This window comes from Rutilus rutilus, assembly GCF_951802725.1.
Source record: "Rutilus rutilus genome assembly, chromosome: 5".
Taxonomy (NCBI): Eukaryota; Metazoa; Chordata; class Actinopteri; order Cypriniformes; family Leuciscidae; genus Rutilus; species Rutilus rutilus.
Window position 1 is genome coordinate 37,829,785 of NC_140213.1, and position 23,875 is coordinate 37,853,659.

General features: G+C 38.3%; 1 protein-coding gene across 1 annotated transcript in view; it reads left to right on the plus strand.

Annotated features, from left to right (window-relative positions):
* The window catches only part of igf1ra (insulin-like growth factor 1a receptor), a 98,081-nt gene that overhangs the window by 4,272 nt on the left and 69,934 nt on the right, over nucleotides 1-23,875 (plus strand). Inside the window, exon 2 of the mRNA XM_084409813.1 lies at nucleotides 8,160-8,723. Within this exon, the coding sequence (XP_084265939.1) occupies nucleotides 8,160-8,723 (564 nt within the window). The remainder of the gene's footprint in view (nucleotides 1-8,159; nucleotides 8,724-23,875) is intronic.

A 23,875-nucleotide genomic window follows, 5' to 3' on the forward strand; every position in this document is an offset into this window, starting at 1 on the left:
CTACTTAAAAATAAAGCACTGAAACTAAAATCATTTTTTTAAATGATACAAGTGAATTTAGGCATCACAACATTGTAATAAACAGTCTATCAATCCATCCATCACCCATCCATCCATCATCTATCTATCTGTCTGTCTCTTTGCACACTTTATGCTTAGTGCACTGCACATTTATTCCTATAGGCTACTGACTGAAAAGGTTATAAAATATTCCGTACCTAAATCACTAAATTAATGGCCATGCTCCAAGGGAAGTCCTCTTTGGTCTTTTTCATCCTGTTCAGTTTAAAAATCTGGTACGGCTAATAAAATGTAATGTTGCCTCCTTTCAAGTTTCACCACAGTAAACTTTCCATGCCACTTCTTCCAAGTATATGGCAAACAAGCCTCCATGGTCCATTGAGAAAGAGAGGGTGAGCGAGAGGAGAAACATGAGGTTTGAAAATAGAACATGTAAAAATACACGGCAAGGGAAACAGACTTGGTTTTGTTGATTCGAAGAGTAGTGAGTTTGTGAGTGTTTTATTGGGCTTTAGGCGTTCACACTGACGGCCTCCGGACATCCTGGCGGCAGAGCGCGAGTCACTGCAGTTGCTGCTCTCAAATGCTGACACAAACTCACACTTTAAAAAAAAAAGCTAGCGTTTGTCAGAACTGCACCTCGTACTCCTGAGATGTGTCTTAAATTCGAGATTAAAAAATAAATTATTCAGTAATACCCACTCCCACATTCAGCCCCGTATCTTCACAGGCTTCCAACTTGTTGTTAATCTACAGTCATGACTGTATAAAAAGCGGGAGAAAAATGGCTGTCATCGAAGTGAAACATTCAAAAGAGAGAATAGTGGGTGGACTCGAAGTCTTGCACTGTTTATTTGATAGCCCACCTTTGCCTACTTCAGTCTGTGGCATTTGATATTCTGGTGTTGCTCATTCTTTTCGTGACTAAGGGTGCCTACGCGCTAGAGTTTTCGCTGCGTCAGATAACACTCCGAATCCATTGAATTCAACGGGGATGATTTGCGTTGAATTTCCAACTTCTCCTCCTCTTTCAAAACTGCATCCTACTCATGTAACGCTTTCTCTAGTGTGTAAGCGCCCTCAGGCTGAGCGAGTCTATTCCTATGACTCAGACGTGCGCCGTAGTGACCAACGCTTCTCTCTCTCTCTCTTCATATTTCTTTATGTCTCCCCATCCCTTGTTCTGGTTCTGCTGAGTTGTGCTTCGTCCTCAATGTGGGAGCGTTCGTGCCTTTTCATCCGGTACAGCACTGCGCTCTGAGTCACTCCCGCTGCCCCTGAATCTGTGTCACTGTGCTAGTTCGTGCCTACGTTCGCTGCTGGAGTCAAACGGTCTTAAGGCTTCAGTAAGCAGCCAGATGAGGTATTTGCTTAATTAAATGTTAATTTAAAATAGGTCTGTGTGCAGTGACCACCCGCAGATCGTTGAACACAGTGAGTGCGGCGGTTGTACTTGCACTGGCAGCTTCACCCTTGTGTGGCTTTTGTTATTTTAAAGGATAGTTCACCTGAAAATGAAGATTGTCATAATAGATTGTAATAATGTGAAATATTACTACTAAAGTAAGTGTTTTCAATTTGAATATATTTTTAATTGAAATTTATTTCTGTGATGACAAAGCTGAATTTTCAGCATTATTACTCCAGTCTTCGTGTGCCACATGATTCTTCTGAAATCATTCTAATATGCTAATTTGGCACTCAAGAAACAGTATTATATTATTATAATATTATAATTAATTTAATTATAATTTTTTTATTTTTCTTTGAATAGTTCAAAAGCATTTATTTGAAACAGAAACAATCCTTGCTGAATAAAAGTATTAATCTCTTTGAATATATTTATTTATCCATATCGGTTGATATTGGATATTTAATTGATGTTTTTAATTGATTTTTTATTTAATTTTAATCTTTTTTTAAAAAAGCACTTTATAAACACTGTTAAATGTAATCATTAGCAAATCATAATTTTCCAAATTGCTGTATTCCCTAAAGTCACTTGTAGCATCTAAACCGATTGGCTTTAGATTTTAGATAGAATTTATTTATACAAAATAGTGTAGAATTTTAATTTCAGCTATTTATTGGTTACCAACAATAACAATTGTCAGTATAATATCGGTAAAATCCAGATTTGTTATACTGTTGCATTATTTATTTTTTTACTTTGAGGAACTAGAGGTTTTTAGGATTTTTGAAAGATACTAGCCGCTCTGTGTGGGTGTATTTCTGCCCTATTAGTTGACCCCTATCTTTCGTAAACCTCTGCCTCAGCAACATACCGTGTTGTTCCATCTTTCAGGCAGAGTTTTGCTAGCTGAGAATGCGAGGGGGAGGGGGGGAGGGAGGGGGGGGGGCATAGGTGTTGTATTACTAGTTGGGCTCTGACATATGAGCTGGTGCTTTTGAAGTGAGGGCCATTGAAGGGAAGTGTAGCACCAGACCAGTGGTCAGATGACTTCCAGCATGTGGGGGATTAAACAGCAGTTGAGGTGGCAGGTGTGAGCGCTGCGGAGCACAAACCAGGATCTTGGTCGTGCTCCCCTGTGCCCCCTTACTGCGGGGCTGACTCAGGGCCCCCATCGCAGAGGTCTAATGCAAAGCGCTCTTTGAATTCGGGCCAAGAAAGAGGAATTAACTCTAAATGTCAGCGTTTTGTTGTTTTCCGCAGGAAGGTGCAGGAAATGCACTGCCTATAAGTGCATGTTGAAAGACGTTTGGCTGGTGGCGTTTAAACTTTGGACGAATTCCAAACTGCCTTTTTGCGCCCTTGAAGTGCGTTGCAAGAAGGGGCCGCTACTCGAAGGGTCTTAATGAAAGTTAGTTAATGAATCCTTTCACGAAGGGCCTGTTAGTGAAGAGTACATGCTTAGTGTGAAAAAAAGAAATTTTTTCTTAAATATTCAAAAGTTTGGAATAAAAAAGATCTATGAAAGAAATGAATGCTTTTATTCGTGCATTTAAAAGCATGAAAAGTGATAGTAAAGACATTTATAATGATACAGATATTTAGAATTTTTGATTTCAAATAAATACTTTTCTCTTGAACTTTTTATTCATCAAAGAATGAAACTCATTGTTCATGATTCTAAAATATGCATTCCATCAATTTTCAAAAGATTTTTAAGCTTTATTTGTCAAGGACCCATATTCTTCCAAACATGAGACCGTATGTGACATGCACCCTTCTCACTTCAGTTGCTTTGCATAGCGATGCTCACTTTCAAGTGAAATTGGCTTGTTATCTTGTGTGTGACCAAGCTTTAAAACCAAGAAGAGTTTCGTCACCCAACAATGCTTCACCAGATAACAGTGCAAGTGCGGGAAAACCGCTAAAATAGTGTTGTTTTCCGAGAACGATTACTCAAAGTGGTTTCAGTAACCTTTGATAATCTCTTGAAGATATGAATCGGTCCCACAAGGGTGGTCATTTTCTTTAGGTCACTTAACAGCTGCAATTAAGACGTACCGTAGTGTGGGGCTTTTGGTTTCAAATAAATTGCTGCATGTGTACTTTTCTCATTTGGAAATAAGATCTGATGGATGGACAAGTGAAGCCAGTAGGTTACAGACTAGATTCTCAAGAAAGGCAATAGATGAGTCTTGTTTTTCCCTCGTCTATCCAAGAGGTACAGGGATTCCTGTGGAAGGCCAGCAAAAGGTTATCAAATGTTAGCAGCAAGAGTTGGATTTCAGACCAGTATGTTTGCAGCGTGGTGTGAAAACCACAGTGAATGAATGACTCTCCTGGGTTACTGTTTGCTCCTAGTGAAAGATAAGCACTGTAGGCACTTGTGTTTTGCAGTTGAGTAGTGCTGATATTTGGCTTTTTTTTAATTATCGGCATCAAGTTTTTCTGGTTGGTCGACGTGTCGTTAGGGGGGGCTTTTATTTTGACAGCGGGGGGACTTTTAATCTTTTGAATATCTAATAAACATTTCATTTCACAAACCTTGCAGACTTTGTTGAATCCGGTTCTGAGATCGTTTGAAGTGTGCATTTGAACTAGTAAATTCTGTACATTGCAGTCGGTACGTGCGAATCGGATGCGGACAGGTGTTCACACAAACTCTAAACCCTTGAAAAAAATCAAGTCGAATATCGGTCGACCACTACAGTTGAATTTTGCGTGCTGGTAAGACAACAATCGCAGGTGGCATAAATAAGAGCTGAGCCCATGACCTCTCAGGGAGGATTGGCCAGATAATATGGACTGATTCCTGATGATTATAGCTGAACGCAGAGCTGAGCACAATCCTCTTAGGGAAAATGATTTGAGGACCTTAACACTGCTGCTCACTTGTGAGGTTGTGTGGGAAGGATGTGAAAGCTTTCCTTTGTATTGTTTCTTTCTCTTAAAAAAAAAAAATGGAATAAGCTTTTGTGACCATTTCAAACACACATTTATAATATATCCCAGAGTAGCACTTTACACAATATTAGTTTTGGGCAACGTACGTTATGCAAGTGGGTCATAATGACCGTAACTGTCATTTAATCTGGACCCCAGAGGTTATGATTTGAACAGAATGAATGAATGATTGAATGAGGAATTTATATAGCTCTTTCATATGTACTACTGTACACCCAAAGCGCTTTACAATCATATCAGGGGATCTCTCCTCAACCACCACCAGTGGAATAAGACACACATGTCCTCACCGATGTACCTTGCGGCCAATGAGTGAATTTCACTTGTGTTTTTGACTACACACATTCTCAACTCAATTTGTTATGGTTTGTTTGAGTGGTAGAGACTGACTGATATAAAAAAAAATCTCAACTTTAATAATTATCGTTTAACTTGTAATTGTTTTATTTGTGCATTTTTTTAAAATAATGAGAACATTAAATATTATTATTTGTAACTAATAATCACCATCTTTTTTCCATTATAGTACTCTGTTTTGTTCATTGATTTGATAAAAAAAAAATTGTGAAATACAGTTTAAAATATATTTGTTAAATAGAAATGTATTCCTTTGGCAAAGCTGAATTTTCAGCATCATTTCTCAGAAACATTTCTTATTAGAAAACATATTTTTTTGTGGAAACCATAGTAAAAAATATTTAGGATTCTTTGATGAATAGAAAGGTCTGCAATCTGCATTTGTTTGAACTAGATTTTTTTTGAACATTATATAATTGTTTTACTAGACTTTTGTTCAATTAAATGCATCCTTGCTGAAAAAAAACAAACATTCTGTCTAATATTTCTGTAGTTTTTCCATGTTATCCCCTGTATTTTGTTTTTTCTTAAATCAATGAGAATTTTTGTTTATTGATTAATTGATTTAGCTGTAAATGACAAGTATTGATAAGTCAATCATGGTCTGTGTATGAAAACAAAAGTCAAAAAAAAAAAAAGGAAATGTATGAGAATGATAGTACTTCATTAATAATAAAATGTATATCAGTAAGCACTTTTACACCCCCAATTTGATGTATATTAAGTGAAAATGGGTAATTATGAAGAGAAATTTAGAACATGAATCGACTGGAGAATAACAAGAAGCCGATATTCTGTAGGATAATCTTTGAAAACATGTAGTCCTCCTTTTAGAAGGAACTGTCCTTTGGGTGCAGACCGGTTGCACTGGATCCTTTACCTGTAAAATCGGACTTTTTGAAAGCAACACCAACATGACAAGGGTGGAGAAGGGTTCAGATGCTTCTCTGACTGGCTGTGTTTATGGAACAGCCGGATCTTTGGAAAGGGAATAGGAACTGGGTGAGCTCTTTGGCCTTGGATAATCCTTGATGATTCAATGTGGAGGTCAACTGGTGAGCATGTTTGTGTCAGTTGGCTTCACGCTTCTTGTGTGGCAGTTTTAGGAGACATGAGACTTTTCAGCACGTTACATGGTTTTTTTTAGGCAAAACGTTTTTTTTTTTTTAGGTGTGTATGTTTTCCAATTCAAATATCCTTTTAGCTGTTAAATAACCTTTGAGCCATTTTGACATGCTGTCAGGTGTTTTGTGTCACTGCATAAAAACTTCTTCTACTTTCATGTAACTGACAGACACCATGTCTTTGTCTCTCTCCCACTGTGTGTCTCCCTCTTTGTGTCTTTCCAGACCGCCTGAATTTATTAATGGATCCAACCGGAACTGAGGACTAAAGTTTCTCTTTATCAACAAACAAATTAGTCTTTGTGTGAGTCACTCCGGCTCTCCTCCCTCTCCCGGGATTGTGAAGGAGAAAAAAAAAAAAAAATGCCGCAATGAAACAAAGGAGACATGCAGCTCCATGACTCCCAAGTGCAGCCCTGGGGCATTTGCGATGATACGGGAAAGCAAATGCTATTTTTTTTTTTCGTGGAGCAATCATTTCCGTTCTAAATTTAGATGAGCGTAATACACTGTCAGGAGCAAATAAAGATCTTTTTTAAACAACACGCTTGCTATTTTTGGCACACCAAACCTCAAATGGGATTTAGATTCATGAAGCGAGTCATTTTCACAGGAAATTCGTGTCAGGAAAAGCGGTTTCCACTCCTGTCAGAATAATGCACAGTAGGCAATCTGAGATTGTTGAAATTTTGACCTTTCTGCATTACTCAAAAGTTCACCATCTTCTGGGCTATTTAGATTGTGGTTGTAAAGAGAGATTGATAAGGTTGTTTATGTGTGGGACCATGCGTTCTGGCAGCCATGGCTGTGTTTTATTTTTTTTTATTTTTTTTTTACGTGGCAGGGAGAAACATTTCCATTTGTCTCATAGAGGCTCTGTGATATTGTATGTCTCTATCAGAGAAGGTGACCTAAGCCTCTCTAAGAACATAAAAGGTTTAGCTAAAGGAGCTCATATGTCAAGAGTATTCTTCTGCTGATCTCTTTCCCCTTCTAGGACACCATACATTTGTTTTGTTGTTGTTGGATGTGAATTACTCCTCTAACTGTAGATTGTAGTAGGTAAATCTTTGTACCTTTTGTTAGGTTCATGCTTCTGTTTAACGTTTTGGCATTTGCTTAATATAAATCTTTAGCTCTTCAAAGTATTACGCATGAAAATGTGGATATTGGTCGGCATATAAGGAAAATTCACCTATTTTAGAAGTTCATGTTGTTGAAGTTACTGTGATTCATTCATGTGTTTCATTTTTGCATTTTCTTTTGACGTCATCATTTTTAATCAAAATCTTCTTGTGAAAACATCAGACTTCTCTCTGGTGACATTTCTTTGGCTTTTCCAATAATTTAGTCCTTTTACACCCCGCCCCTTCACAATCGACTGCAAGCTCACATTCATTTTTGAGCGGAACGCCAAGTAGAACCAAGTTCCATTGGTAGAACCAAGTTTTTTTTTCCCTTTTCACTCAGATGTGTGTCATAATATTGGAAAATAATCTGTCGCTGCTTCCGTTTCATCGCTACTTTAAATCCAATATATCTGTAGTTTTTCCTTATTTTCCCCTGTAGTGTGTTTATTAATGTTTAAACAATTGATTCCTTGATTAGCTGTAAATTACCATAAAAGTATTAATTAATCAATCATGGCCTGTGTGTGTGAAAACCAAAGTCTGAAAAATAGGGAAATGCATGAGAATGAAGTTACTTCATTAATAAAATCGAATAAAGATTGAATGCTAGGATGCTAAAGATTTTTTTTTAAAATAGTTATATTGTTATTGGTTGATGATATCCAATAGCCTGTGCGGCCTACAGATGTTTCGGCTATTTTAGTTTTTCAGTGATTTTAAAGAGAGAAAAATAACTAGCAGCAACATTGATATAAAGTGGCAACACAGTCAAGGGTCCAAGGGTTATATAGGATAACTTGGCAGATCCCTTCTAAGCCGCTGTAAATTAAGAGCATGCTCTGAGATTATTTTTCCACTGTCCCCTTGCTTATCACAAGTGACACTGGATACTTCAGTTCTGACTAAATTCAAGTCATGCTTTTGTAGATGTTTGTCCACCAGAGAGGTGTGCTTTTGTTGGAAAGTTAATGTCCTTTAATTATTCCATCACAAATAAAATCTCCTCAATATTTATGTACATTATTTCTTTATTAATTTCTGTTAATAAAGAAATGCATACATTATCAGTGTAATAAATGTTAATAAAGCAGCTTTACAACGTTCTGTTTTGATAATAATAGTCTAACATACTTTTTTTGCTCTCCATTCCAGTCTGTGGTCCTCACATTGATATCCGCAATGACATCAGTGAGTTCAAGAAGCTGGATAACTGCACGGTGGTGGAAGGCTACCTGCAGATCCTTCTCATTGGAGACAAGAATAACAACCTCAACCAGGAACACTTTCGCTCCCTGTCCTTCCCCAAGCTGACCATGGTCACCGACTACCTTCTCTTGTTCCGTGTCTCTGGCCTGGACAGCCTCAGCATGCTCTTCCCCAACCTCAACGTCATCCGAGGACGCAACCTGTTCTATAACTACGCCCTGGTCATCTTCGAAATGACCAGCCTGAAAGATATCGGCCTCCACAACCTGAGGAACATCACCAGAGGGGCCATCAGAATCGAAAAGAACCCGGAGCTGTGTTACTTGGACTCGGTGGACTGGTCGCTCATTATGGATGCAGAGTTTAACAACTACATCAATGGGAACAAGCAGTCCAAAGAATGCGGTGATGTTTGTCCAGGTATCATGGAGGACAGACCGCAGTGCATTAAGACCAGCTTCAATGACAACTACAGCTACCGCTGCTGGACCTCCAACCACTGCCAGAAGGGTAAGAACTTGCCAACCAGACCTGATCTTGCGAATGTTTGATTTATTTCAGGTTTTATTTCTGATGGATTCACATCTCCTGGCATTTCATATATCGTTCCTTCACGTGGGATTTGAATGAATAGTGAAATGAATTGTGAAACTGAATGAGGCTTGGTTTGCGTAAGATAAAGCTGAGTTTAGCTAAATCGATAGAGGGATGGTGTTTACTTTGCTTGGGAACTGGAGGTCTGCCTCTTTGGCAGGATCTTGTCAGGTAAATATTTGGTTAGTGCAATCTATGTTGTGTTGAGAGAGTTATGACTAGACTGTCAACCAATTCATCAACGACTTTGACAGTAGCTGAAGACAGGGAGCCTTAAAACAAAACAAGGTTTTCTGTGACCTGAGGTGATGTTCTGTACGGAGCTCTACACAACAAATTGTGCTGGATAATAATTACTTTTATTCATTGGATAATTGTCCAGATGAATTTTGTACTTATTAATTACTAATGATACATTGATATAATTAGCCAATATTTGGCCACTTTTAGATTATTTCATTGTGCTTCTAACCATACCTGATAACTGTTTCCACTTGACAGATTAATGGATTAGTCTAATTTCGCAGTGTTTTTTATTTTTTAGCAATGAACTTTGAGTGAATAATTTATACACTTGTTTTTGAAGTATCAAGTGAAAATTCTTTGATAATTGCACATCCTTTCAGTTTATTTTATCTATGATCTATTGTGTGGTTGGTTTGAAGCTCTTCTATGGCTTATTGTGCACTATTGATAAACCGATATATCAGTCAGGGTAATTATTTGGACATTTTTAAGATTTAAGGTTTTTGAGTTATTTATTTATTTATTTTATTTTGTTGAAATTTTACTGACACATTGTCAAAAGTGTTTCTGGATTCATCGAGTTACTCGATTTACTCGATTACAAAAATTCCTCGAGGCAAAAACTCTGCCTCGAAGCCTCGTTAAATTCCTATGACGCGCACGTACGCGCAGGGATCTGATTTCACACGGACCGTTGTTCAGTGTTCAGGAAGCACAATAGCGCGTGATACATTTTGAATTTAGTTGGCGCGATGGCGGAGAGTAAAGATGTCCATAAAGTTTGGGATCGCTTCCTTCCAGCGTCGCTGAAACAAGGTAACGATTCTGTGTTTCTGTCCCCCGCATTTTTTTTAACCCAGCGCCAATATTTCCGCCCGTGCCGAAGCCTATACATTGATGTTCGCTGATTTTAATCCCATACTGTATTTGTAGTGATGTAGTGATGTCGTGATGCGGTTTGACTAGATATGATGTTTAGCTTTGATGTTTTAAAGTAGTAAATGTATTCATGTTCAACTGCAAGAGTATAGCCTAAAAAATAACCCCTTCACACACACACACACACACACACACACACACACACGCACCCTCGTCTCTCTCACGCGCCAGTCAGACCAATTGCGGCAATGCATCACATATGCTCAAACTTTTATGTAGCCACGCAACAATAATTTCAGCATGCATTCACTGTATACACCGGGACGTGATGGAGGAACAAATATTGCATTGCAGTCTTTGCGAGACCTTGTTTGTCACGTCTGCCAAATAGTTACAGACGACAACAAAAAATGAAACTCCCCAGCCTGCTTCTCCAAATCCACTCGTACTTTTGGGGAAGACATAATCGGCTACCAAAGTAATTGAGCATAGAACATTTTCAATTAACAAAAAAATATAATACTACAAAACGTGCTAATATACTTCAACTAGCCTAAGTGAGAAACAAAATGCTGTTCTTTTTAACATATTTGCAATAAAACATTCCCCTTTTTAAAGCTACACTTATTTTTTTAGAAATTGTATACATTGTGTACCTGTTTGGCTTGATATTTTATATTCATTTAATTTATTTTTGTTCTCCGGTGGGTAATTTGCAGAAGGTGCAATCCTTTTTTTGTAATGTTGTATTAAGAAGACAAAACTAAGGCCAAATGGCCTTTACTATTTAAGTTTGTATTCATAGTTTTACATGTTATACATGTTTTACAGTATAAAGTTAACTTAACTGTATTGTTATATAATTGTTGGCACTGGCACTTATAAACACTAAATGGGTAAAAAGTACAATAAATAGGCTTAGGTTTGGAGCCAAATGTTGGAGTTGGAATAAATAGCTCTGGTTTTTTTTGTGGTTTTTTTTGAGAAATAAAAGCCAAATGCTTGATTATTTTACAGCCACATCATTTTCGTTATGCATTATTTGTTTTGGTTGTTTAAAAACACACTAATTTTTTTATCCGATTACTCGATTAATCGATCGATAAAGTGCTAGATTAATCGATTACAAAAAGAATCGATAGCTGCAGCCCTATTTACATCAGACGTTGACTATTGGAAAATGCTTACTGGTGCTCCTAGACACATTGTTAAAGAATAATGTACTTTTTCAATAATTTTTGAGGAAAGTGTGAGTGAAATTTGTGTGCATATTTGCTATTGACATCAAAAACTATAAAAATTCAGCTCGATGGTGTTTTTAAGAGGTTAGGCAGCTAACCCTAACCTCAACCTTAAACCTACCCATCCCCTCGCTGCCTGGAAGGTGCCGTTGGGGGCTAAAAACACCAAACACACATCAGTTGACCTCTAATTTCTAAATGTTTTCGTTTTATATTTATTAAATGGACATCCTTTGATTAATTTCATGTTTTTTTGTAGATGAAATCTCTTGTGTGTAGATTCAAAACTGCTCTGTTTACTGCAATGAATTAATGGGCTTGAATTAGGATGATGATTTGGCTAGATACCTCAATAGTACTTTGATGCCCCAAATGCAGATTTATTTTTTGGTGTGGATAGGATTGATAGAATGTGAGAAAATCATCTGGTTGAGGCCAAAATATCTTCAACTACGATTTCTTATCTCTGTAGTCATGAGGTCAGTAGATATGAAGGCCAGTGTGTCCCTTACATCTGACTGGGAATGCCTGGGAAAGTGAACTACCCCTTATGAATGTTTGCTCCCTCTTCCTCTCCCAAGCACACAAGAATGGTGGGAAAAGCATAATGGATGAGAACACTACAGCTCCCTCCACCCCTGGCCTTCAAGAGACCTGCAGACCGTGCAAGTCCCAGGCTCAGAGAGCCCGTCGCAGAGCTGCCCTCCCTCCTCTTTCCCTCAGTTTGAAAACAAACAGAGGAAATCAACTCTCCTCAAAAACGCGCTCCGTTACAGCCTGAAATGTTTATTGTTGCTCTTGGGATTCTTTGAATCCGACAATCCTGAGTACGACACGTTTGAGGAAAGTATGGAGGTGGCGTGCTTCGACCCTACCAGGAGATTTGATCCACATCAGTGGGCGACTCTGTTTGTGAGTGTCCTTTTTTTCAGCGACTCCCCTCTGCACTGCTGATACAGTCTCTTCCCGGCATTCCCGCCCACATCGTGTCAGCACTTGCTCCCCTGCACACCTGTTCAGTATGGTAATCTTGTGTCTGAAAGCCGTGTTTTCGCCTTTGCAGAGGTGGGGAGGCGTGAGTCACCTGTATCCAAGGCTCAAACACTCAAACAAAGACAACGACTGGTAGTCACAGCAGATAGGACCTACTAATGGTCCGACTGATTGATCTGTGTTCTCCAAAGAACTTACTGGAACAAGCAGTGGGCTGCCACCTGTCTGATTGTGTACGCTTCCCGTCAGTGTTTCCACATGGAGCTTCAAAGGAATCAACAATTTGTCTATGAAAATCACACCCCAGCATTTTCCTACGCTTTATGAGCTGTCGGTAGCTTGCGGTGTTCTTGAGGCACAAATGTTGGTGAGAATGATTAAACTTAAAGAAAGGTCAAGGCAAGGATATACGGGGGAACTGAGGGGCTTCTTAACTGGGGTTGGGTATTGACGCAAATTTCCTATTTCAACTCGATAACAATTAATTAGGGTGTGCATCCCCAGTTGGTACAATACTATAAAATTAAAGGTTAAAATGAACACATTTTCTACTTTCTTTTAAATTACACATAAGGATGTTATAATAATAATAATAATAATAATGTTATAGTAATAACTTTTTATAAATGTTAAATTTATAAATTATAAATGTTTCTTCACAAAAACAGTACATACTTTAGGGCATATAATAAGTAGGTGAATTGAGACACAGCAACAGAGAACTTTAAATGACTGATTTTTTTTTAAAATCATATAACTTAGATTAGATTCCCTAAAATGAATCGGTCTTTAGTATTGGCACAAACTCTCAGTGTCACTCGGCGCAGCCGTCTGGCTTTCCACCCCTTGGCATAATTGCCTTGTTTTTCTTGTGCACAGATGTTTCTTCAAGGGCACACAGTGGTTTTGTAGTCAATTTGGATCAGTCCTCTCTCTCTAATTACTGCACCAAGAGTTTCTGTCAGCGACCAATCGTCAATCAGCTCCTGCGTATGTGCGCGAGACTCTGCCTGTTTATTATGAGATGAGGGTGTCCACAACAGCACTATTGTTTGCTTTTTTTTCCGAAATGTAATACCATTAAAGCATTCCTTGCCTGTTCTTGCATGCACTTGTTACCGTCACCTCTGTGTATGCATCCGTGTGCCTGGAGTTCATGAACTTTCCATTTGTAATGCCTTGTAATGTTTGTTAACCTGCTTAGGCCTATGCTCTAATAATCTATCTCTGGTGATAAAGAAATGTATTTTGATTTCATTCAGGAATACATTGATCCAAAAGGGTTGTGAATGGCTGTTGAGTTAATCTCTGATGTCATGAACGATTCAATCTGCCCCTTGAGTAACAGTACACGAAGCAATTCCATTGGCTGGAAGAACTTTTAATGGGTACTCGTAGTCTTAGAAATTCTAAAATTGATTTTGCATGTATGGCATGTCAATTATTTTGACCATTAATGTATTATGTTGCAAAGTTATTTGATTGTTTAATCACCGCTACCTGATGAACAAAATTATTTAGCGTATATATTAGGGATGCACCGAATATTCGGCCACCGAAAATTTTCGGCCGAAAATGGCCCAAAAGTGCATTTTCGGTTTTCGGCCGAAAGACTTTTATCACCGAAACAATACGGCCGAAATGTTGTGATGACGCAAACAGCAGACACCGCGACCTGCACGTGCTTGTCTGAAGCAACATTACATATCTGCGGTGTGGACGTATTTAAATATATCTAAGAGTGACCCACGGACAGCGATTTTCAAAACACAGACATCCCAAGTCTTCCGGAAGTTCCGGGAGTCTCCCGCGTATTGATACCGGCTCCCTAATGCCCGCAAATTAGTTTAAATCTCCCGGAATCGCGAGCGAGCATGAGCGCGCATACGTAGCGCGCGCGGCAGAGAGGGAGCGAGAGACCTTTGCGTGTGTGTGCAGAGCAGCCGTCATTTCTCAGAGGTTTACCTGAGCTGTTTATGGTTTTTGCAACTCACGTCCATGAGCATATAACTGCAGATATTATTTTGGGCTATGGCAGTATTGACCTAAATGCACTGTTTTTATGAGAGAACATTTCATTTTTAAACCTTTCTCCAGGCCAGTAGGCTTTTACATTATTATTTTATGTACACATGAGTGGGGTCAAGTTAAACATTTAATTTTATACTTTGCAAATGCTAAATAAATATTTGCATAAAATTTTAATGGATTTATTCTTTGAAACTTTAATATTAATTTATGCAATTGCAATGCCTTGATTTTAGTAAACTTAGTACACAGTCATAGCCATAAATGCAATGGTACTAACAATAATTGGCATAATTTCTTTCGGTGTTTCGGTTTTCGGCCTTGGTTTCCTCTTTTTCGGTTTTCGGTTTCGGCCAAGAATTTTAATTTCGGTGCATCCCTAGTATATATATATATATATATATATATATATATATATATATATATATATATATATATATATATTATTATTTTTTTTTTTTTTTTTTTTTTTTAACAGTGTATTTAGTGTATATCTTATAAACATGCCACATTAGTCCATACCCATCACCACTATCTGATTAACATAGTACCCATTACCGTATGTTCTGTGTGCATCTGTGTAAGTGCTCTGCAAAGGTTTCTATTTATAACATGTTTTTGAAGGGCTAATCATTGGAGCCAATCACAGACATATCTGTTGGTCTGAAATTCTGGGACCAACATGAAAATATGCCACTTTTTTAGTATTTAAACCTGAAGTTTTAGAATTGAGAAATGTTAAAGAAATGATAACGTAATATCTGTATTTGGATGCAAAGAAGAAGCATTTAACACAAGTGGTCTCAGACTGATGCCATTGTTTATTTTAGAGCAATGTTAATTAACATTTAATTAAATAAAAATAATAACGAATTAATTAATTTAATCTTGTTCATCCATGATTTTTTTACACATTTTTTTCCCCCTGTTCTTGTCATTAAAATAGCCTTAGATGTTGATGTGGCATAAAACCACAAAAAATAAATAAAAAAATGAACAGTCTTCAACTGAGTATGGCAGCTGAGAATGTTGTTGTAGTCTAAACGGAGCCCCTGGTGGTGGCTGTAGGTATGATTTGTGTATGTTTGTAATCTGTGTGTGTTTGAATGTGTGTCTGCTCTTTGTCTCCGGAGACATTTTGCAATGCCAGTTCGGTTTGATGGTGGGAATAGGAAGGGGTCTGTTGGGAGGAGGCATGCAACGGACGTCCTCAGGTCTGTGAGAGGCGAAGTGTTGATGAGAAATGTCAAGTTTACAAGCACAAAAACAAGACTCTTCAGTGAGGGGGAGCGAACCGTCAGCCCTCCTTAATCTCCTCCCTCCTGTCCGCCAACCTCTCCTCCCTTCCCACTTATTTTGTCTGTTGTTTTTTTTTCTTTACGGCCCCCTCTCAACATTTTTACTGCCATTTCCTCCCCTCTCTCTTCCAGGGCTCTTATCGCGGGCTGTTAACAGCTCTAGCCGTTAGATAACTCTCCTCACTGTTTACACTCCTGGCCCCACCACCCGTCTGCCTGTTACTCTAGTGACCCATCCAGTTGTTTGCTCGCTTGTGGCCTCACTGACATTGTGTGTTTGTACACTTTGTGTGTGTGTGTGTGCATTCAGGGTTTGTGACCTCACATACTCTGAGGTCTGGGCCCCATGATCCAGACAAGCACGTCTTCCCCCTGAAAAACATGCTTGCGTACCCCAAACCAGAGAGGGGAGGGGGAGAGGATTGTTGGATAACGCGGTCTGAGCATGGGTTTGAGCCCCCTGGGCTTCATTGACTGCGAAACAACCCCAAACAACAGTGCAAACTCTTGTTGTTGTCCCGAAGGCTTGCTGATTTGTCTGATCAAACCATTTTGCATCCTCTATGGCTTGCATACCTGGGATTTTTCACATTCCTCAGCTGTGCCACATAATGCGCAGATTGCAGATTTCCTGTGTAAAGCACAGATCAGCTCAGATAGTGTCGCCTAATGAAGGCTAAACTGACTCTCTCTCGCAGAACAGTGCTCAATGTTCAGTCATGAGTTCAGTAACCTGGTAACTACTGGTTCAGTGTTTTAGTCCAGTCCAATCTCTGTCTGTCTTGTCTGTCAGTCAGTCAGTCTATTGGTCTGTCTATCTATATATCAGTCGCTCTATCTATCGTCTGTCTGTTTTTCATTCTCTTACAATCCATATATAGCGATCGTCTGTCTGTCTTTCAGTCTCTTATTTTTTACCTATCGTTTGTCTTTGTTTCGTCTGTTTGCGATCGATAAACACGTTTGCCTGTCTGTTTATCAGTCTCTTGATATCTGTCCGTCTGTCTGTCTTTGAATCTCTCAGAATCTGTCCGTCTGTCTGTCTTTTAGTCTCTCAGTGTGTATGGAAAATGTATAATCTTACATTTATCTCGAATGTTTCTCCATTTGTAACTCCCATTTGCAAAAAGTAAATTTTAGACCCTGTGTTTGTCTATCTGTCTGTTGATATAGAAACTTTTAGTATGAGGCTCGTTTACCAAGCGGAGTATAGTTTGGCTCTGAGATGAAGACTTCCAAGGTTTCGCAGATGTCTCTGGCTGTTTGAAAATTTTGAAATCCTCTTTAAAGTGTTTTCCATGCTCTCTTGCCTGCTGTAATGATAGAAACAGATACATAATGCTTTGGGAAGACCAGGATGTGTTTGTGTTATTTCAATGAACTTTTGCAAATGCATTTCAGGAGGATAAAGGAAAAGCACGACACAACCTTGGGGGGCCGAGGAGGGGTGTCTCCGTTTTTTGTAAGGAGGATGTCGTGTCCTGTGTCATATCCCTGTAGGTTGTGTGTAATCACTGGCCTTGCCCAGACATGTGTGGGAGGTTTTACTTGTGTAATGTTTTTCTAAAGCTCTTTGTGAAGAAATCTACAAAACGGCTCTTCTTCCATTTCCATCTCCGGAGAAGGCAAACTTGCAAACTATGTATTCGAGTAAACATAATTAATTGGTTTACTGTCCTTCTCTGGCCACAAACATGCTGTTTTTTTTTTGTTTTTTTCTTTCTAGCCATTAAAAAGTCCCCTTCAGTAATCTGATCATGGGGGCGTTTCCCGAAAGCATCGTTAGCCAACTATGGTCGCAAGTTCTGTCGTTATCAGCATAGTTCAACGATTTGGTGTTTCCCGAAACCATCGTTCCAACGAACGTTCGCAAACAGCATCGCAAACTTCTGTGGTTGGAACGACAGCTCTCGACCTGTGGTTAGAAGCATAGTTTCTAGTTTACATGAGATGTAGACTGAATAAATCCTTATCTTTAGCAAAATAAGCAAGCTGACATTCAGTACAACCCGTGTTATTTATTTAGAATACATACAAATGTAATTTTACGTCTTTTAGTTTGTCAAGAGATTTAAAGCACCGTTTTTGAAGACTGCGCATGTGCGAACGTGCTCTACTATGTAAGAACGAGCCAAATATTGAGTCTGGTAATGAAGCAAAATAACTGAGAAAAATTAGAAATGGTCTTCAGATGCCATGTCTGTAACTTATATGACAAAATCTAGCGTTAATTCAATCTCAAACAGATTAATTAAAATAAGTTATTAGTCCACCACGTGCGAGACGTCATAAACCAACGTGGTTGAACGATACTTTGCGACATACGGTTTCGGGAAACAGTCGTGACTAGCTAGTTGATTTCTCCAACGATGCATCGTACTATGGTAGTTAAGCAGCGAGCTATATAGTTGTACGGGAAACGCACCCCAGATCTTTTTGCAAATTCTGCTGTGATCCACACTGGACTCCTCACTGAAGACAACAAAATCAATTTGGTCACAACTCACAAGTGCTTTTCCTGGTCAGTTTTACTGGACGTTGTTGACCTGCACGATTGTGGAAAAAAAAAACATAATTGTTAATTATTTGCCTTAATATTGTGTGGTATAACATGTTTGATATCCTCTTTCACACTAACACTTTTGGTGCGCACCCGGGTTCGAATGACATCAGAGTTCGGTTCATTTGGATGATGTGAATGTAAGGTTTGCTTACTCCAGTAAGGTTTGCTGCTGATATGAACGCAATCGTACCAAATCGCAGAAGTGAACCGCTATTGATGTATAATGTGATGCGTGCATATGTGTGTGGGTGTGTGTGTGTGTATACGCTTACCTTGATGAAAAGCGGGATTGAAGCATGCAGAGAGATGATTTCTGCTTGCCTCCGCAAAAATTGTCTTCGGCGGACAGCCTGCTGTCTTTGGAACGATTTTAGTACTTTTGCGGCAGACAGACGCAAGTGTGTTTCTGTATCTTTTCTTTGAAAACAAAACCAAAGTTTCAAAAAAAGAACAAATGTGAAGCGAGCAATTCTATCCATTTTGACGCCTTTTCATTCATAGCGGTTACCAAGCAACACGATTACGCGTCAGCTGCAGCCTGATGACGCAAGCGTACCGCGATTCGGAGACATATAATATAATGTGAACACAGTCCATCGGGGGCATGGGGAGGGGGGAGCGATCGAACTCGGGTTTGGAACAGGCAATCGAACCAAGTGTGAAAGCGCCCTAAATCATAGACCAAAGTCTGTGCCCATCATATACTACATGATTTTCTGTGAAATCTATCAACTCCAACTGCCAAAAAATCTGCAGTCTGCCTCTTACTTTCGACAACTAGCATTGGCTCGTCAGTACTGAAAATCGGGGTATGTTATGTAGTAGTAGCCTATATTCTAACCTGATTAACTACTTTAAATGCTTCTGATCTGGTCTGTGAATGGTTATAAAGCTATAGAAATATGTGATACAATGGGAATAGACTTAAATGGAATTATGTAATGATTAATGCAAATCATTGTATGCTATCCAAAGTGACTTAAATTGCATTCAAGCTTCAACATTTTACCTGGAAATCGAACCCTTGTCTTTGCTTTTGTTGATGGCATGCTCTATTATGTTACATGAACGCAAACTATAGTCTCATTTATTAATTTGAGTTATTCAAAAAGAGATTTTCAGTAAAAGTGAAAAAAAGTGGGTGTGTGAATTAGAGATGCACCGATTGATCGGCTGGTGACCGGAATTGGCCGATTTTCACGTGATCGGCCATGACCGGCGACCGGCCGGTCAGTCTGACATATGCCGATTTTATGCCGGTCAAATGCACTCGGGCGCCGGATGATTAACCTTTTGAGCGGTACGGTCTCATATATGAGATTTGTATGTCTGTGCCCATGAGAGTACGGTGCGGCGCCACATTTAGATGTTCAGGGACGTCGCATAACTGCCAGATTCAAACTGTGCTTTCGCGCGTTGGCTGGCGCTGAGCCAGAGTTGGACGCGTTCAGCGCTGTCATATATCACAACTAATAAGCAGTGTTTTCAACCTCATAATGTTTATTTTAGGTTTCAGATATTTAAATACACATAAGCACGATTAAAACAATACATTTGGAGTTTGTAAAACACACACTGATGTCTGTGGAAGCAGTAATAACAATATATTCAAATATAATTTGCCGACATGTGTGTTATTCATATCAGACAAACATATAGTGGAAGTAACTATAAAGTTTACTCTATTCTTCTCAGTTCACCGGCCACTTTCTTGCATTTATTTCGGAGAAACTGATGAATTCACGTGCTGTAAATCCGACTGACAGGACAACATTGCGGCGCCCATCTCATTATAGATCAAGATGAAAGGTTTTTAAACGACCAAATACACTCACTTACACGTATTTGAGAATCGGAATATCAGATAGGCTAGTTGATGACATGGTAAGCAAGTCTGTGAATATTTTGAATAAAAAAGGAAAAGTGAAATAAAAGCGACACATCTGTCATACAGTATTATTGTGGCTGCGGTGTATCGCGTGACGCGTCGCCATGGAAACATTAAAGGGAACGTTCGCGAAAAAACTCACTCGGGGGTGGGGGTGTCAGTTAGAATATTTTAAACTTACGCGTGAAAGGGTTAAAGAAAAGATGGAAAATAAATATTTGTGTGTGCTGTAAAGTGGTTAGAAAAAAATTAAATCGGAATCGGCTAAAATCGGTATCGGCAGGTCAAACTCAGTGAAAAATCGGAAATCGGAATCGGCCTAGAAAATTGTAATCGGTGCATCTCTAGTGTGAATGTAACAACTAAGGCGTTTTTTTCTATGGCAGCTGCCGTGTGATTAAAGCAGTAGTGGAGTAGTTAAACAACCGTCTATACATTCATGAGTTTCCACATATTTATTGGCTTACATACATAGTCGTGCTTCTGAATTTACTGTTAAACATGTAGCAAAAATGTTTGAATAGCTCCAGGGTTTGTGATTTTTATACAGTACAGAGAAGAGAATCGTGGGATTTCTTTTTAGTAAGTTGCGGTCACGTTCAAAGACTTTTGTCGACTGCAGAATCTATACAGACACGCACCCACACACTTCATACAGCCATATCTCCACTCTACCCATTTCCCTGTGTGTTTGTGTGTCTTGTCTGGTGGCTTTGTATGAGGCAGTGAATGTAGGCATACGTTCTGTGTGTTTGTGTGTGGATCTGGCTGCTGCCTCCTGGCTAGCGTCGCACAGAAGTCGTGATTCATCTACGGCACTCGACACTCATTCATAAAAATCAGCACGAATACTACGCTTTCCTTTTGGAGCGCTCTGGGGGCCTGGCATGTCCACAACATGTCAGAGTCTTCTCAGTCCAGGTTACGTGGCAGGAATGACGAATGCTCTCCTTCCGCCGCTGTGGGTGTCCTTACTGCTAGTTGGCAGAGCTGGCATAGTATGGCACCGTCGTTCTGAGTACACACACTACTTTGTGGCAGCTGAATGGAGATGTGTCTCAGGTCATTAATGTGGGTGTTTTCAAACTTTTTGATGTCAAGTACTCCCAGATATGACATTTCCCTTTCTAAAAAACAAAGACAACTATATATCTTAATCTAATTTCTGCTGAAAAACAGTGAAATGTTATAAAATACATTTATTCATACATGAATAAATAAAAAAAATTGAAATATCTTTTCATATTATCTCACTATTTTCTGTAATAAAAATAAAATAGAGAGATGCACTGATACTAATTACTAAATGTCTCAGCCGATAACGATAGCTGATTATTCAGAATGATATCTACCGATAGTTTTATTTTCTCACAACTAATGCTTAGAACTATACAGTGAGCCGTCTCATTTGGTACATTGCTATTAGAAGTTACAATCAACAACTGAGTCTAAACTATTATATTTAACTGCTATGCATTTTCAGATATAATAATTACACTCAATGTTTGTATATAACTTGCTGTTGCATAAACACTCTTTTTTCAAACATACATATATAATAAACAGTAAATAAGCCAATCTCTAGTTGGGCTGCGCGATATTTCACCAGATGGTTTGAATAGCTCTATTTGGAAAGAATTAATCATTCTTGGATGATTTTGATGATTTATGATTGTGGTGATTTATGATTTAGAAAATAATAAACAAATTACAAGCATAGATAAATACAATAGAGCAAAGTGCTTTGTTTTTTTAGGTAAATCTAACTGTATTCAGGTACAGACATTGAATAATCAAATGTAAAATAACACTGCACAGTCTTGACTGTATAAATTAAATATAATTAATACAATTTATCTTTGTTAAATTTACAAAAGTGATTTTCTCTTTCTCTTTTGTTGTTTGATTAACATTGGTGACCAACAGCCAAATTAGGCTGCTGTCACTTTAAGATGCATGCGCCGATCCAATATAATGATACACATCTGTTTGCTTTCTCAATTGTTTACAACACATAACTGACTGATTGCAACACTGCTATCGTCTTTACCTTCATTACAATCCACATCCATCAAAACTCAACGAGGGTTTACGAGGATGCTTGCTGAGAGTGATGTGACTATCGCGGATGCACACATCGCGATACCGATGCTAAAACTATATATATCGTGCAGCCCTATTGTCTAGTGTTTTTATTATTATAGCTAACTAACAAACTGTGAACACTGGAGAACTTTGCCAACGTTAAGTGACATATTGTTCTCAAGCTGATTAATTGACGTTTTTCCATGGTTGAAACACTGATTGAGCAATTACACGAGACATGATACATTAGCTTAAGTCGTACTGTATCTTTACTTTTTTATGTTCATGCATGTTTTTTCGTGCTATAACTTGTATTAAAGTAGCGTCACTGTCTATTTTTAAACGCATAATTGCTTTTATTGGCCGATACCGATTATTGTCCGATACATTGGTGCATCCCCAAAATAATTGACATTACATTTTAATTTTTCAAATTTCTTTAAATTTTTTGATGATTAATCTGACAAGATTTGGCTGTTTTACCCCATGACCACCCAAATGGACTCTTCTTGTGTGATGGCACCTGCTGTCTCTATACCGCAAGTGTCCTGTCAGTTGCTTCAGTGATGGATTGCATCTTTAATGGATGTGGTGTGACCTTATGTTGTCAGAAAGAGGAATTATAGAGTTTTGATTCTGGATTTGAAGGACTTGGAGGTGGTTCTCGGGACTTGAACAGATCGAGAGGGCAGAGCAGCTGACAGGAAGGGGTTCATGACCAGGGGTGAAGTTACTCACGTATTCTTTCTTAAGTTTGGTGCCACCTGTCTTTTGCATTAGTTCCAGTGTCTCTGAGTGCCTCCAGCACAGCCACTGTTACGTTAAACCCATTTACTTTTTTACTTTACCCGACTACCGTGAGACTCCTCTTGTTTCTCACTAGTTGTCTGTATTAATTAATGAGATTTCTGTCAGAAATCTAAATAAAAAATGTGGAATTGAGTGGTATCAAAAAGTGCTAAAATGCATAGTATTAGATATACAGATTCATGATTTGTCTAGTCAACAGATACTACCATTCAAAAATTTGGGGTCATTATTTTTTGAAAGAAATTAATACTGTTATGCAAGGATGCATTAAATTGATCAAAAGTGACAGTACTTTTATATTGTTACAAATGTTTTCTATTTCAAATATTTGTTTTTCTTTTGAACTTTCTTTTCAAGATTTCTGAAAAAAAAAAGAAATTGAGGAAAATTAAAAATATTTCTTCAGCACCAAATCAGCATATTAGAATGATTTCTGAAGGATCATGTGACAATTAAGACTGCACTATAAAATTCAGCTTTGGCATCACAAGAATAAATTACATTCTAAATACATTAAAATAGAAAAACTTATTTTAATTAGAAATATTATACTACAACATTACTGTTTACTGTATTTTCGATCACATAATTGCAGCCTTGGTGAGCTAAAAGACTTCTTTCAAAAACATTTTTTATTTTATTTACTTATATTAACAAACACTGTTAATCTAATACACATTTAACATTCTCTGCACTGTTTAAAATCTGATACATTTTCATGAGAAAAGGAGCAATGTCTGATTTGTGAATTAATCATCATCTAGTCAGTGAATTGGATGATTCCGTTCACAGACATTTAACTCAAAGCAAAATAATAATAACTACTATAGTTATTTTATTCAAGGCCGAGCAGTAAACTGACAGATTCTGTAGACTGTTCGAGGAGAAGCTCATATTTCATGCCTCTCATTTAGTGGTACCCGCAAAAAGGATTCAGTTTTACAAGCCCCCATTCTTTCTTTCTGAATGAAGTGGGTAAGAGCTTCTTAAAATGTTTTTTATTGGTTAGAATAACTCAGTGGGACGTCCTAAAAGCT